A 16,233-nucleotide genomic window follows, 5' to 3' on the forward strand; every position below is an offset into this window, starting at 1 on the left:
CGTGGCCAGGGTCAGGCGCCAGCGAAGTTGCTGGGTTCCGGGGGCCGCCTCGCTGGCAGATGTCCCGTGCGCCAGGCTGGCTGGTGAGGAGTGGTGACAAACGGGCCTGGCCCAATGGAACAGGGGAATGTCTTGGTGACATCCCAGGAGCCACAAACGGGATGCTGGGAGACGTGAGGGAGGACAGTCCATATCCGGAGCCGTTACAGCGGGTGTGCCGGGGCCATGTGCTGCTGCTGACCCAGCAGCCTCAGTGCATCGCTCTGCTTTGGCCGCACCACCCGTGATGGGACAGTCGCCGTGGCCCCGGCCTCTCCTGGGGGTGCTGTGGCACGGCAAGGGGTCACAGCAGCGTCCAGGGTGGTCTGGGGCTGTCGGGGTGCGCCCACAGCGTGCCACGAGATGGCACTGCTACGGCACACTCCATGCGCGTTGCGACGCACTCCACGAGCGCTGCTGCGCCCAGGCCCGCGCGGCTGTGTCCAGCCAGCGGCAGGGACGTCCCTCAGCTGCAGGGACGTCCCTTGGGCTGCAGCAGTGTCCAGCCAGCTGCAGTGACATCCGTAGGGTGCAGGGACACGTATATAGGAATTTTCATCCACGTTGCCAAACCAAAAATGTTAATTAGGATGGTACCAGCTTGTGTAAATGAGGCCTGCAAGGGGGAATGTTTCTGACTAGCTGCTTTTTGCACAGCATGAGCGTGGTCATGTTTGTGTTAACGCTGCGTTGTGGGGGAGGGGTGTGAATCCTACCTGGGACGGTTACCGACATGGGGTCAGGTGGTGCCAGCAGGCTCACCCAGGGGGCCCTGCCTGGGACAGGGGGATGAGATCACAGCTCAGGGTGCTGCCAGGCCCAGTTCTTACCTCATTCTTCTGCTTGTTGCATCGTTCTGCCCCGGGCACGGGCTGGGGAGCGTGGCTGTGTGGCTGCCTGGCCACGCGCCCAGGCCCGGGCTGCCGTCAGGCGGTGCCTCACGGTTCCCTCTGTCTTGCTTTGCCCCGCAGTATGACTACAGCTTCCGGACAGAGCAGAGTGCGGCGGCCCGCCTGCCACCCAGCCCCACCAGGTGCCCACCGGTCCCACAGTCCTGAGAGGGGCCGCCGGCGCTGGAGCAGGCGTGTGCGTGCATACTACTGAGCGGGACGCAGGACGTGGCGCCGGGGCCGTCCCGGCAGACCTCCGCTCGTCCGGCCATCGCCGCCCACCCTGCGCTGCACCACCTCCTCCTGCACACGCTGCTCCACGCGTTGGGACTGCGCAACCCTTCAGCAGCTGCCCCCACCCTCCCTCGCTGCTGCGGATGCCTCTCCACGTGAGTACGTGACTGGGAGCCTGATGGCAGCCCCTCGGTTGTCCCCACTTTGTAACCCCTGCTGCAGGACAGTCACAAAAACCAGAGCTGTAGCAAACGGCTGTGAACGGTGAGCTGTGAGCTTGTGGACCGTCAAGAAATGCTCAGCAGCAAGCCCTAAAAGTAAGGAAGAGTAAAAGATACGGCTGGTTAATCCGCAAGCCCCCAGGCATCCCGCCTGAGCTGACATGGAGCTGATGGGCTCTCGACGCCTCACAGCAGGAGGCCCCTGCAGTGCTTGGTCCAGCAGGCAGCACCGAGCCACAGCGGATGCCATGTCTGCCTCCCTGAGGTCTGGGCATGCAGCAGCTCCGCTGTGGCCAGGATGAGCCCCAGACTGCGATGACTTGGTTTTGCTGTAGGCTAGCGGGGCCGGGGTCGCTGGCTCAGACCTGCCTTGGGCTCTCTCCTCAGGCACTGGCAAGGCAGAGGGGCACAGAGAGCACAAGCTGCACTGCAGTTCCCGAGGTGAAGCACCTCTGCTTTGCACGGGGCGTCCGTGTGTCCGTCAGGACCTAGAGCGACAGATGTCCTGTATTTCTTTCCGGGCTGGATGCTGGCAGCAGCCTGGGCAGACCCTGGCAGTGCCCTGCTGACCCCTGGCCGAGCTGCCTGTGGAGCTGGGGCCCTGCTGACAACGTGGATGCTGTCACCTGCTCGTCACTTTGGACAGTTTTCTAATATTCGCCCCGCTAGCTGCTAAAACAAAAGAGATGTGCCTGTTCTCTTGTGCACTGATGGGGAAGCACTGAACTCTGACGTAGCGCAGGACGAGAGTGGGATGCATTAAACCCTGACCTCAGCCTCCTTGTGATCGCTGACCTTAGCTCGCTCCCGAGTCAAATGCATGTCTTGGAGAAGTCTGTTGCTGTAATAAGTTGTTTGGAAGTGCCCATCTGACTCCGTGCTGCTTTTTCAAGTCTCTGCTGTAGAACAAAGCTACATCATGGCAGCAGAATGGCAATTTTTAAGTTAGTGTGAAAACATACAACTTTTTATATTGTAAAATACTGATTACCTAACCCTATTGAAATGCAATTGCCATAGTAACAAATAACAGTATTGTCGCTCTCAGTCTGGGTCATATGTATGCCCTGACCTGCTTTGCACTGCTTTTGATTGATCTTGCATTTTCTAGTTGGACAGAATGGTGACTAACAGTAGGTTTTGTACTGTCAGCTTGTATTTTTTATTTGTACATATGTAAAATATTTCTTGTCCAAAGATTCATTTCTGGTTTTAAGGCACCATACCCCATTGCCGGGATAATGAGCACAAAATACCGTAACATTCAGGACAGACTGATTCCAAGTCTTTGCTTCAACTTCTTCCAATCAGGTAAATAATTTTCTAAAACTGCCTCTGGAAAGCAAGGCTGTGCGAGTGGAAAGCAGAGGCCGATTTGGTTGCAGGTGTGCCATATTTGGGCAAAAGAATTAAAGCTATGCCATTTGCACCAGCGCTGGAGGTTTGGGTGACCCCCTGGAAGTGCTCCTTTACTTGGAGGCTGCAGCACCATTTTTGGTTCTTATTTATCCTGCAGGAAAGCAAAGCCAGACCTCACTGCCGAGCTTCACAAAGGCTAGATTGATGATGCCGACATCGACAAATGAACATACCATGGCAGCCTGGTCATTCGGCTCAGGTTCACTTGAAGTTCAAATCCACTCCATGCTGTAGTACTATGCCCATCTCATCCATCTTTTGTCTTTCTGTTTTTCTGCTTGTAATTTGTTCTGTGGTTTTCTGTGGCACCCGTTTATAGCTTCTCCTGTGGCTCAGCGGACACTGCAGGTGGACAGATAGTGTTTCTCATACCTTTGGGATGAGGGAGCTGCCGAGAGCTGTCCTTCCCTGTCACTGGTGGTGAAGGAGTGAGGGCTGCGGGCTGGTGCAGCGCAGCCAGCGCGGAGTCCGCAGAGCCCCAGGGGCAGTTCCCACTGCCGGGAGATGGGGAGAGGGCTGCCGGGAGCCCCTCCTCGAGCCGCGGCTTCCCATGCCGAGGGCAGGGCTGGCTGCGCAGCAGCTGGAGTGCTCAGTGGGGAGCGGGTGCGGATAGCTGCCGAGCCCCGCATTCACTGGGGCACTCCCTGGGCATATCTCGGAAAAATGGGCGTGTAGCTTCAAGTCCCTTCCCGTGAGATTTAGCTGAGAGAGCATCAGTAGATAAAACTGGTGCTTTAATGTTTATAGTTCCGTTTGCTCAGCCTTCTTGGAGACAGTGAGCTCAGCTTTCTTTTCAGCGACCTACAAGAAACACTGGATGGCTCAAAACGCTGACAGGACATGCAGCTGGGACAAGCATCTAAGAATTCTTCAGGATATATTTGTATAGTTGGTTCTCACTTTTCTCTCTCTTACACTGGGCTAGCAAAGCTGCTTCAGGGGTGCATCTGCAAAGAAACTGGAAAGATTAGTTTGACCTTCACAGTGTGTTTCTGCACTGTGGCACTGCAGGGATACCCTGTACCGAAAGCATGAATAGTACAAATGCAGTTCTTGTGGTAGAAACGCAATAGAGGTGTTTTGAGCAAAGAGCTACAGCTGCTGAGAGCCAGCTGAGCTCTCAGCCCTGCTCACAGAAGGCTGGAAAACTGGGCATTACCAAAGGGGAGAGGCTCAGAGCCAGAGCTTGGAACCACAGCGAGACACACGGTGCAGGGTGGTTGACTGTAAGCATCGTCTTCTCAGTCTGCTGATGATAGGAAGCTTTCTTATTGCACCTCTGAATTCCCAAGATCTTGGCCATCAGGTCAGCATTTCCACAGATGGGTTTTATTTGCTGTTCCATAACTTTTGTACTCACAGCAACTCATTGCAAGGCTGGTCCTTGTGTCCTCGCAGCAAGTCCTCCCTGATGGCATGTGTCATAGCCAGTACCAGCATCTCTCTGCATCTTCCTCCCTCCCTGTCCCAAAGGCGACTGTGGTAGCATTGGCCTGGGCAATAAACGCTCAGGGAGCCTGATGTTGATATTGTCTGGCTGTGGAGAAGCCTTCTGGAGCATAAGGGGAGGGGATGAGTCAACGGAAAGCAACAGAAGTGGATTTGCAGAGCTTTACCAGATGTGCTTGGCTACCTTGCCTCTATTTCTAGAACAAAACTAGTCTCTAGGTAGCTTAATCTTGTGGCTGATGGAGAAATTAATTTGCCAAATTATTTTATGTCTGCAACAGAGACAGAAAAGCAGCAGTGAGGGGTTTGCTTACTGTAAAATACACTTTCTGATGTGAATTAGTAGTGACACGCTGCCTCCTGGATTTCTCACGGCAAAGAGCAAGGTAGTGTGCCGAGATGACGCGTGGGCCATCCAGGCCAGGCTGTGCTGTCTAATGTGTTAACAATGGAAAGGCAAGAAATTAGTCCAGAAAGTAATGTAGAGTGTGAACTTTGTGATAAAATTCAAGTGTGGACAGTCGTAGCAGGTGTCTGCCCTGTGGTAGCACCTCATAGCTGTAGTTACATAGTACTAAAGTTTGTCAAACTTTTTCCTTTGACCGTCACCGAGTTTGCCCGCGGTGTTTGCAGGGGAGGATCCCCTGTGAGCCTCCTGTGTAGTCAGAGGTTGTTGGTAGTCTGTAGCTTTGGGCTTGTTTGGTTTCACACCCGCCCCTGCCCCCACCGGTTTCCTGAGCTCTCCAGACCGAAACCCACACACCGCGGAGCCTGGAGGAGGTCCCGACGTGGGCACGGCACGTGCCAGGTGGATGCTGGTGGCGAGGGCGTGCATCCGCAGGTCTGGACTCTCCTCTTCAGTGGGGCCCTAAAAATCTCCTTGGGGGAGGGAAAACGGGATGCAGCACCTTTGGAGCTGGCCGGTCCCACGTTGGCCTTCACCTCCCGCTGCCCTCGGGTGACACGGGGTCTGTCCCCCCAGATCTGCCCACTGGCTGCTCTCCCAAAGCAACCCCAGGAGCCTGGCCGGGATGGCAGTGGGCGCGTGCCGCGGGTGCTGGGAGAGCAGCTAGCCGGAGAGCCGTCCCCGCTCCTCCTGAAGGGCCTGCGCGTCTCGCTGCACTCCAATAATTACCTCAGCCTTCGAGCCTTGACGAACGGACGGGAATCTCTGCCGGCAGCGGGGCAGCCGAGCGGTGTTGTGTAAGTTATCCTGAGCCATAAAACTCTGACAGCGTTGCAGTAGGGAGGGTGCTCCTCTGCTCCTGAAAAAGCTCAGTAAGGTGCTGCTCAATTCATTCAATACAGGGAAACCAAACAGCTTGGATATTCTGGTCATTTATTGTGAAATTGTTTCCTAACAGCAACAGTTTTAAATGTCATCATGCAAATGGAAGAGAGAAACCTTTTATGCAGTTGCAAAGTGTTTTTCTAAGATGCTATGCATTTTGTTGGGTTATTGAAAGTGAATTTACTGTGCATTAATCTTATGAATGTTACTACGTTTTTATATTTATTTTAGATGACCCTCCTGTACTTTACAAAGGGAAGCTTCATTGTGTGATAACTTAGTCTGTATTCTTAATATAATTTGTTAAATAAAACTTGTTCTAATCAGTTTATTCTTTCTGTTTTGTGTTTTAAATTTGGAGTTTAACAAGCTTAAAACACCACAGCTCTGAGTTGCGGGAGTGGAAAGGGACCAGCTGCTCTTTTCCCTCTGCGCCATCATTGCATTGACTTCTCAAGACCGCAAACCTGGATGTTTTGAAAGTAGTTAAAAATATCAGGAGGAATGAAACACGAGTCAGTGCTTATTCTGAACTGAGCCGCGCTGTAGCGGTTGTAGCTGTGGCACCTGGAACTGCTTCTGTTTCTTGATGTGATTACAGGTTTGCTTGGTACAGGTGATGCTTCTTACAGCGGGCTTGGACTTTGCAGGCATCGGGCTTTGCACCCCGCCGGCTGGTCGTTAAGGAACGAGAACGGTGCGGGGGCCTTACACACCGCGGGAGTACACAGCTGGGTTTGTCGCCCCGTGGATGTTTCCAGCGGTGTCCTGCAGAGGTGAGCGTTCCTCCCTTCCCACCTCCTGTCTGCTTCTAGAAGAAAATATCAAATCATCATGCATGTCGGTCCTCGGACTGGAGAGTCTCAGTAAGGAACAGGGATTGCAGGCTTTAATGTGGGAGGCTCACTCACAAGGTGCTCTTCCCTCTGCCACAGCTGAGCAGGTTGCCTTTTGCTTCTGCTTGGGGCTGACGGGGACTTGGGGCAGTTTTGGTGGGACGTGAGGGCCGAGACCAGAGGCACCTTTTCCTCTGCTCTCAAGCTGCCCAGGAAGGCGGAGGACGCTGCAAAAGATGGGACCTGTTTTCAGGCACAGAAGGAGTAAAGAAATGGGAGCAGAGGCTTCGTTAGACTTGGACCAGGGGCTGTGAAGCCTCCGAGGAGGAGCTGGCGAACGGTGGTGACTGCCAGCAGTGTTGGCTGGTCTCTCAACTAACTGGAGCAGCTACGGTCTGTTTGTGGATCTGAAGGGTCAACGTCAAGAGGTGGCAGCATGATCCCCCTGCAGGTAATTTGCTTCTGTTTGTGGTTTTTATCCTTGGAAATGAGATATAAAGGGCTTTGGAAAATCTGTACAAAGTGCCTGTCTCAAAATGTATGCTGCAAAGTCAAAACACAGAAGTCAAAATAGCTCAACTTCAGCGTTTTCTGGAGCGTAAGGGACCACACGTGACATCTACACTGACACAGGCCGTGTCCCAAATATCAGTGGCAATAAGTGTGTCACTACATAAATGACGGCAATGTCAGTGAAACAACTTGTTTATCCTCTATAAGGATTAACAACTTTAGTCACTCATAATTATCAACTGTAAAATTTGCATTGTGTGTAATTACGAGGAGGTCAAGTTGAAGTCAGGGAGTCGGCCTCAAAGCCTGGAAATGCCAGTGCAGGCTCGACTCGTCAGCACAGGCTTTCTTTGAATTAATTGTTTTTAACGTGTGTGTGCTTGCACATGGCCAGTCTTTCCCCTGGCCTCTCTGTGCAGACGTGCTTCCTCGCGCCAGGGGTGCCAGTGCTGCCCCAGCTCGCGGTGGTGATGGCTCTCGCTGGGAGCTCCTGGCGTTGCAGCCGGAGCAGCAATGGACTGCTGTAGCCACGTGCAGCAGGTGACAGCAGCGTGCAGCTTGCATGGGGCTGCACGATACCTCACCGCAGCCCCTGGCCCCTCAGGTCCCAGGCCGCTGCCTGCTCCCCTGCACAGTGACCTGGCAGCAGGCAAGGCTTGCGGCAGGGCTTTCTGGCCCGGAGGCCGTTGCGGCAGCCGCTCTCTGGTGCAGCGTTTGGGCTCGGAGCTGACGCGCCAGGGATGCTGGCTGCGCGTGGGCCCGATAGGAGCGTTTCTGCTGGCTGAGAGTGGCCCTGCCCAGCTCAGGGATCCGTGGTCTCGTTTTTTACAAATATCATAAACTGGGATTCTGCAGAAATAAACAGGGTTTTATAATCAACTCTGAAATACGGCCGTGTTTTAAGAGGCAGTTAAGGGTGGAAGTGTGAGTTGCAGGGGAGGTGCCGTGCTTTCATGACGATGGTCTGTCCTGCGTGGCCCTGCTTTGCTCGCGCTCGGCAGAGCACTGAGTGCTCTAAGGGCACCGCAGGGACGCTGCTGGGACGGGCCTCGGCTCGAGTGACAGGAGACAGCGCCTGGTGTCCGTGCGGTGCCGGAGGGTGAAGTCCCTTTGGCTGCCTCCCAGCAGCGGGGAGATGCCTCATTACTGGGCAGGACGGGGCAAAACCTGGCGAAAGAAATACCTGGCGCAGGGACTGTGCCAGCGGCAGCGGGGGCAGTGCTCGGCTCGGGACAGAGCCCTTCCCGTTGGGCTTGGGCAGGCGGCCGCAGGGGTCCCAGCTCTGGTGGCTGCTGGGCCGGCATCGCTGCGGGCAGGCAAGGACCTGCATGGCCAGCGGCAGCGAGCCCCTGCGGGGGGAATGGACTTCTCAACTAGGGAGAGGCTAATACCACACCACTAAAACTGAAAATTGTTATTCTTCATGCTAAACTATTCTTCTGAACTTGACCCAAGCTGGTGGCGTGCAATACGACCTCTGGCATCTTCTCTTGCCCCAGCCAATATTTCTATCTCACTTATTTTGAGTGGCCTTTGAAATAACGGAGATTAATACCCAAGTTCCCGACATCCTCTTCAGGTACATGTTTTTATAACCTCCTTTTGAAAGTGAGTACCACTTGTTCCACCAAAAACTAAGAAACTGCGTCTTGGAGCTGCTGTGGGAGCCGTCACCAGCACCTGATTGAATATCCCGGCCGGGGAGGAGGTGGCGCAGGGGGGACATAAACCAGAGTGGGCCCATCCCGCGCGCTGGCTCACGTCTTCCCGTGTCGGTGTGCGGTGGGCAGGCACGTGAGCTGCTCGGAGCCATCACTGAGTGGGTGATGCCTGCGAACATCAAAGCCACTTCTGCCTAATTAGTTGTTGCCTCGGACGTGGGCTCTGTTCTGCGGCATGGGAAACCGCGTGGGGCTGCGCATCCACTGCCTGGAATTCCGGCCAAGCTTCCAGGTACGCCTGCCAGGACCCTCATCCCCCAACCCTTCTTTTTGTTTGTGGTTGGACCCAGGACCACTCTCGTATGGCACAAGCTGCCCTTCCTCCCGCTGCTGGTGAACGCCGCTCCTCCCCTGTGAGGCCTCTGGGATTGCTCTGCTGTTGAAATACTCCAGACTTGACCAAAATCACAGTATTTCTGCTCAGCCTCTCATTTTTGCGTTTCCTAATTCAGCTGCTCAGAATTTGGGGGTAATTATTGAATCTTAAAAGGAAAAATAATAATTCTTTACCAAATCTCTCTGTCATTTATGCAGTGTTTCTTCTGAAACAGCCATAATCTAAAGAGCTGCTGTTACTGGTGGTGATGTGCTGGGAGGGGATCTCCACCGTTAGGAGCAACAGCCATGCTCCCTTGTTGGACAAACTAAATTTAAATTTGTCTGCAAAGGGTGTTTTGATGCCAGGCGGAGAGCTCAGCTGGTGCCGAGAGCGGCCATCGCCATGAGCCCTGCATAGGGTCTCGGCCACGGCGCAGAGGCCTGGGCGGCTGACAGCACCGTCCCGCCAGACCATCAGCTTGTCCAGGTGCTTGGCGCTGTTTGCTCCGTACGGCCCCTCCATATTGCACCGAAGGCCCCGGGTGTCTGCAGGGCTGAGGGACTCGCCCTGCCGGCCCGGGAGCGTCCCCAGGCAGGTGCGTAGGGTGAGACCAGAGCTGGTTTACGTCGTCCATCATTCACAGAACTTGTTATCTAAGGAAACTCGATAAATTAATTGAAACTTTCACAGCAGCCTTCTGCTCTGCTTAGTGCTCCCGTCACCAGCAGTGGCCGTTTGTCTCCAGCAAGGTGTCTCCGGCCATTCCCGCCCCAAGGAAATCCTCCTTTTGTCACAGGGGGGAGCAGCAGGCGCAAGGGCTGGAAGGAGCCAGCCGCGGTCCCCGCGGCGTTAGACGGTTGTGTTAGGCTTTGTGTACTTGTGGCTTTGGTGGTGGTGTTTGTTTTCTTTTCTCCTCTCCCTCCTACAGCTTTAAAAATTAACTTGCCTTGGGAGTTTCTCAAAACCTTTCCCTTTCTCTGAAATGATGGATAAGCCATGTAACTGATTGTCATGGCCCTGGAGAGGATAAACATCTTCTGCTGTTTAAAATAAAACCTCCTCGCTTCTTGGTTAATAAGTGTTGAAAGAAGCATAAATAGAAATAACAGAGGATTTCCATGACTAACAAGATGACCACATCAGTGAATGTTGTTTGGGGTTAAAAATGACTCAGCTTTTGCTTCCCTAGGGTAAGATGTTTTATCCCGGCACAGGAAAGGCTGCCAACAGTACTTTGAAGGTCTGGCAAACTCGGTGTAGCCTGGATTGTGAACTGGGAAGTGTTTGAATGCATAGCTAAAAAAAAGTCCTAAACTCCGCTCCATGTGTGCAGATTTCTCGAAGATAAAGGAGCCCACAGCTTTATCCAGCTTGTGCTGACTCTTTTCTTTTCCAAAGCCTTTTCAGATGTTTTCACTTTTCTGCTTGCTTTGTTGAAAGATGTAAAAATTTAAGACAACCACAAAGTAAACATTGCAAAACTTTCTATTCTGAAAATTAGTGACATTTTCAAAATCCGTTGAATTCCATTTCTGCACTATCAGAAATGAAGATGTTTGGGGTTTTTTTGATTGACGAATTTTCCAGGTTTATTGATAACCTTTCTTTTATTTTTCAAAGAAAATAGATATATTATTCAGTAGAAACACTAGATAAGTAGATGTCTTGTCAAAATAAAGCAGGTTTTCTTTATTAGAGTGAAATAGTAATGAACTCATCTGCTTCCAATATTTATAAAGAGTAGGGAAGGCCATTAATTCTACTGCTTGTGAATAAAACCATCTGTGATTTCTTTCCATTTGATGTGTTTTGGGTTTAATATACATTTTTCACAAATAAGTGCAGGGATTTTTTGTGAAAATGTCACATTCAGAATCTCATAAAGAAGGAACGCAAAGAGGGGGAAACGAAATGTTTTGTTAGCTAAGTAATTTCTCACCTTGCACAGAGAATAAAATTCATGCCAACTTTAACACATTAGGCGACAGAATTACATGTTCAGCTCTAATGCAATCCATGACATGTTACAAGGCAAATAGAGTATGTTTGGAAGTTTGTTTTCCTTTGGGAATCACACAGTACATTTAACCTAATCTGTCCTGACACTTGAATTATAACATTATGAGCTTCTTCAGGGAAGCAAAACGGTAGATGCCTCTTTTTAAAGCAAAGCAGAAGTTAATAAAATGGGCAACGTGTCAAGAAGAAAAAGCCCAACCAAACCCTAGTGCAATTCTCCGGAGGAAACGGGTTCTAGGCTGGGTTTTTTCCGCCAGAAATGTTGGAAGTCTCATGACATACTTCTACTGAGGGTGAAATTTGACCTCTAGAATTTTGCTCGATTAAACCAAAAACTGCAAGAATACCCCAAGTGGGACCACTTTGTAGTTTGACTTGTGAGTGTTGGATCTTAAATTAAACTGAGTGTTCATCCAGCTGCTCTACCAGATTTTATTTTACAGTCTTCCCACCAAGTTGTACGATGGAGACCATACTGTATCGTCGCTTTCCAAAAATATACCTGTACACGTAAAGGCGTGCTCTGCAATGCGCTTGCCAATACGGGCTGCTGATAAAAGAAGTCCATAGCAAACTCCAAGTAATCCTCTTTGAGGGGCTTTTATGGGAATAACACTTTAAATGCTATGTGCTCAGCTGAGTGTATCTCAGAGAGATTAGCTATAGTTATATATTCTAAGGCCCCAATTTTACATCCACCATTCAAGCAGATCCTCGGGGGTTCCTCCAAAACGGACATGAGTAAGTGAAGAAACCTGAAATCAAATAATGCATGTCCTCACCCCAAGTCCAGAACTCCTGGTGCTCCGGAGCAGGGCAGGCACTATCCCAGGGAGGGATAACCCACGCCAGGCAGTTTCCCACTCAGGCAGAGTGGGGACCCACCAGCCACGCTGCCCAGGGCTGGCCTGCGCTGCCCAGCACTGCCCCACGCTGCTGCCACCGCTGCCCCGTGCCGCCCGGGGCTCCGAGCCGCCCTGCGTCAGCTGCGTGGCGGTGGTAGCGGGAGCCGCTTGTGCCCATTGGCGCCCAGGTGAGGCTTCGAGAGCGTGAGCCCCCGCGGGAAGGAGAAGCAGCTGGTTTGGGTGAGTGCAATGTGAAGCCCTGGGGATTATGTTGATGATTCACATAGTGATCATAAACTGAGCTGTGAACAAAATGTTGCTGTGAAACCCCGTGCGTCACCTCTGTCCTCGAGTAACTGCAGCCATGCGTTGGAAAAAAACACACTGTCCTCATTTGTTTCTTTTTTTGCAGTTATAGCTAAAATCTTGCTTTTCATAATCAGAAAAAGGCCTTTCTAGGAAGGCTTAGCCCCAGTCAGAGCTACTGGCAGTGCCTGGAGATCAGCTCCTGTGCTGCCCTTGCAGCTCCTCCGAGAAACCCTGCTGGCATCTGAGCAGACCTGCGTGGGCAGCCCCCGCACCTCACGGCCCCTGCTGAAGCATTTTCACTGGTACATTTTTTCTGGGAATTTTTAGTTTAGAGGATATTAAAAAGAAAAGAAAATATGTTAAATCATAAGCAGAAATTCACTGTTGGTTATCAATGAAAAAATGAGCAAACCAGTTGTTTCTCCAGCCATTTGGAAAACGGAGGAGGGAGGGGAGAGACGGAGAGGGTTTTGGCCCAGATCCCGGTGCTCTCCGAGGCGGCAGAGCTCCCCGGCCGGCGGCAGCAGCGCTGCCTGGTTCGGGTCCGTGCTCCCTGGCGTTGCCTGCAGCTGCCAGGCCCTTGCTGCAGCAAAGACCGGACACAGGCAGGCGGAGGCTGTGCTCTTCGGGGAGCTTTCACACCGGTGTCAAACAGGCGAGTCTGCCCACCAGTTTGCTTACAGTTTATAGTTTTATAACTTAAACTAATCTGGCGTGGAACAATAAAGATACTAATTGTCCAGAACGGTTTTTTGACCAAATCAAACTGCACTGTCAGCTGGGCAAAGAAACAAAACCTTCTATTAAACTTTTAAAAGTTTTACCAGGTAGTTCCAAGAGCAGGGTCGTGTCTTAGATTAGGCCAGGTTTGGGTGGTTTTGCGGCAGGTTTAGCGTTGCTGGCCCCGGGGCACCCTGACCACAGGAAGGTGCCGGACGTGCCGCAGCCAGCAGAGCAGCAGCAGAGGCTGGGGAGGGACACGCGTCCTCGGTGAGGGACCCACAACCCTCTGTGGGTCTCCTCTCCTTGGACAGAGAGCACCAGAAGTGCCGGGTTTAAATGGTAACAAGGAAAATTCATACTGGATATTAAGAAAACTTCCTAAAGGGGAAACAGGCGAGGCCTGGAAGGGTCATGTAGTCTCCATCATTAAGTCTTTGCTAAACACTTGCTGGAAGCAGTAGAGGTAAAGCTAGGCCTCTGCAGGGAGGGGAGCGCAGCGGTGCCCAGCACTGCGTCCCTGCTGCCGAGGCGCTCCCCTTCCTCTGGGAGCACACGAGTGGGCTCTTCCCACAGTCATGGCAAAGGTTTGGGATTTGGGTTGTTTGTGTTTGCTGGAAGCTGGGGGAGGGTGCCTACAAAGTCACTGAACTGTCAAGAAAACAGGGAGCCCGAGGAGCCAACGTGCCGTAAGGTCATTTCAGGTCATTTCCCTGCCAGGGAAACACTCCCAGCAGGAATGTCTGAACACAGTTGTTCTTCAGAAACGAGGCAAGCAGCCTGTTACTGCTGTTCCCTGTAGTGTGTCCTGCGGGAGCACCTGAGGGCTTGGTCGGGATGCATTAGGCAAAAAGCAGAGGCGGTGAGGTGAGCAAGGGGAGGGAGAGGGGGACAGCAACTGCAGCCGGGCCGGCCTCCTCCGGAGCTGCCAGCCCAGCCCCGTACCAGGGATGGTGGTAGCGGTCCAGGCACCGGACGTAGCGTGAACGCTACGGCAAGATGCACTGTGTAAGGACCTTATGGCAGCACACCGAAACTTGCTGCCAAATTGGACTCATTTCTGGAACAACACTTTATACTTTCCTGTATAAAAAGCCCCATGTACAAAATTCCTCTCCACCCCCAGATCACAAACAGCCTGAGTCGCCCGCGGCCACACGGCACAGCACCCATAGCATGGTAACCCATGGGATGGTAAGCCGTGGGACAGTAACCCGCAGCACCATAACCCCCAGCTCCCTCCAACAGCGGCAGCGGGCAGGGCGCGGGCAGGACGGGAACCGGAGGCAGCCCTGGGCTGGCAGCTGGCGCAGTGGCACGGCTGCCCGACGGCGTCCTCCATGGTGGGAGGCCGCTGCGAAGCACCCTGCCCACAGCAGGGCTGAGCCGTGTGAAATTGCGATGAACAAGGGAAGCTGCAAATGCGCTCCACAACATGCAAAAGTTTTTTATTTTACAGTGACTAACGAGTTCGCCACTGGCTGGGGAAAAGCCATCGTGTCCATGAATTGGGCCACACCGCCAGCAAAAACCAAGAAGTACAAGCTTTGGGGATACGTGAGAATTGGTTTGTTTCACGAGCGCTGGAGGTAATAGAGGTGGTTTCCTGCGACTGACTTTTATCTGAATTATACAAAGATTTTCTGCTCTTCCCACCTACACCTAAAACTTTTCCCACAGTCTCCCGGCAGCGACCTGTCGCAGTCGGCAGAAGCCAGTCAATGGACTCAAAGCCCCTAATGCAAACTTTTTGCCTGTTCTAACTCTAAATTCCTTTTTCTGTCCAAGTGCCTACTTATATGAAACTTTTAGGAACTTAATTATCCTTGAGACTTCTACCTCTCTGTGAAATCTGGTTTAAATCAGTAAAGAAAAGAGTTCAAAGTTATTGGGCAGGACAGGCAGACAGACAAGCATACAGGGATCACAGGAACCTTGTTTTCATAGGAAACTAGATTAAAAAAATCCCACAGCAGTTACCAGCCCTTTCGGTGGCACCCCCCCTCGGTCTCGCGCAGGGCAATGCTTGGGGCAGGGGGCCGCGGAGCAGGCGCGGCTCTCGGGGTTTACGCTCTTCGTAAAAGGGGAGGGAGACGGGAACAAAACCTGCCTCCTCCGGCCAGCGGTTGCTTGGGCGGTGGCTGTGCGGCAGCAGCGATTCTGCAGCCTGTCTGCTTTTCCCAGCTGGATGCAGATTCATGACATCCCTGCTTTCTTTGGCATGCAAACCTGTACCTAATTTCTTCTGAAAAGGGCCCTGAGGAAGTCAGCAGATGTTATTATTAAAGCATTGAGTATCAGCAGCTCCTGAGATATTGTCAGTCCGTTAATGAGCTGATCAAACTGGGGAAAGCAAGGGGTTTCCCAGCTTCTTATTAAGGAAAATAAGACCTCCAAGGTTAAAAGACTTCTTTTAAACTGCACCAGGTTTATAGGTTGCAAAATGTTCTTTAATCAGTTTATTCTTAGAAGGCCTTAACTGTCCAGGCACAGGAGTGGGCATTATCTTAAATGGTCCCCATAAGGAAACACAGCGGCTCTATCTTGGTAGTGTTTGCTGGCATTTTTGCTTGCTAAGTAGTCTTCTTAACAAGCCAGTTCTGTGCAGTTTCTGTAATTCTTTTGTGAACACTTTGTGCATCGCTGCCAGCAGCTCTGTCCCAAGACTTCTGCTGATTTGTGAATTATTATGTTTTGCTGTTTCAAAGTTAAACTGATTTTCCTGTCAATATATTTGTATTCTCAGTTTGGCAAACCTTAAATCTCTGCTGTTTCCCAAGGCTGCAGGAGACACAAGATGCACAAGTGAGCAAGCAATGACCCTGAATCAAAGCCTCCCTGCACCTCTCCTGTGCACTACCCGACTCTGAGCCTATTTCTGTATCTGGGGACGCACTGGATACTATTCCCCTAAAAGCAATGGCTAATGGGGAACCCACTTTGTTGGCTTTTTTCTTAATTCCATACTATCTGGAAGTTTCCTTGGGGTTTTTCAGCTGCAGGGATATTTATAATTTGGACAACAGTGCTAATGAGATTAGAGTAAATTGCTAACAAAACGCTAAAAGTTTAGGAGAACCATTTATTATTTCTATGGTTCAGCAGACGAGCATGACACGCCTTAACAGTGCCTTACCACCAATATCACAGGAGGCAGGTCCAAGACCTGACTAGGGTACGCTGAGGCAAACCCTTGTCTTGTGGAGCTTCGTTATATCCAAAATGCAATTAGGTAAACACCTACAGAGGAATGGTCAGAAAAAGAGTGTACAGAGAAGGCTCCTTTTAATCCTCTCCATCTGCTCCTTGGTGCAAGAATGAAAGAAAACAAAAAGGCAAATCCCCACCGAAGCACCCTGCGTCCAGCAGTCCCGATCTGCCCTCACCACGGGGGAACTCGCCTCCGCG

The 16,233-nt window shown here is 51.8% G+C and overlaps 1 protein-coding gene across 14 annotated transcripts in view; it reads left to right on the forward strand.

The window, feature by feature from the left end:
* MVB12B (multivesicular body subunit 12B) overlaps window positions 1-5,874 on the forward strand; it is a 69,778-nt gene extending 63,904 nt beyond the window's left edge. For all 14 annotated transcript variants that reach the window (XR_015703648.1, XR_015703643.1, XR_015703644.1 and 11 more), the window contains one exon: window positions 1,011-5,874. Coding sequence is in view for 2 of the 14 variants with exons in the window: in XM_087752635.1 (XP_087608761.1) it covers window positions 1,011-1,097 (87 nt within the window). In the remaining 12 variants the exon portion in view is untranslated. The remainder of the gene's footprint in view (window positions 1-1,010) is intronic.
* Window positions 5,875-16,233: the final 10,359 nt, after the last annotated feature.

Source organism: Nipponia nippon, unplaced genomic scaffold (genome assembly GCF_047370975.1).
Source record: "Nipponia nippon isolate SJK-2023a ecotype South Korea unplaced genomic scaffold, ASM4737097v1 scaffold_16, whole genome shotgun sequence".
NCBI lineage: Eukaryota > Metazoa > Chordata > Aves > Pelecaniformes > Threskiornithidae > Nipponia > Nipponia nippon.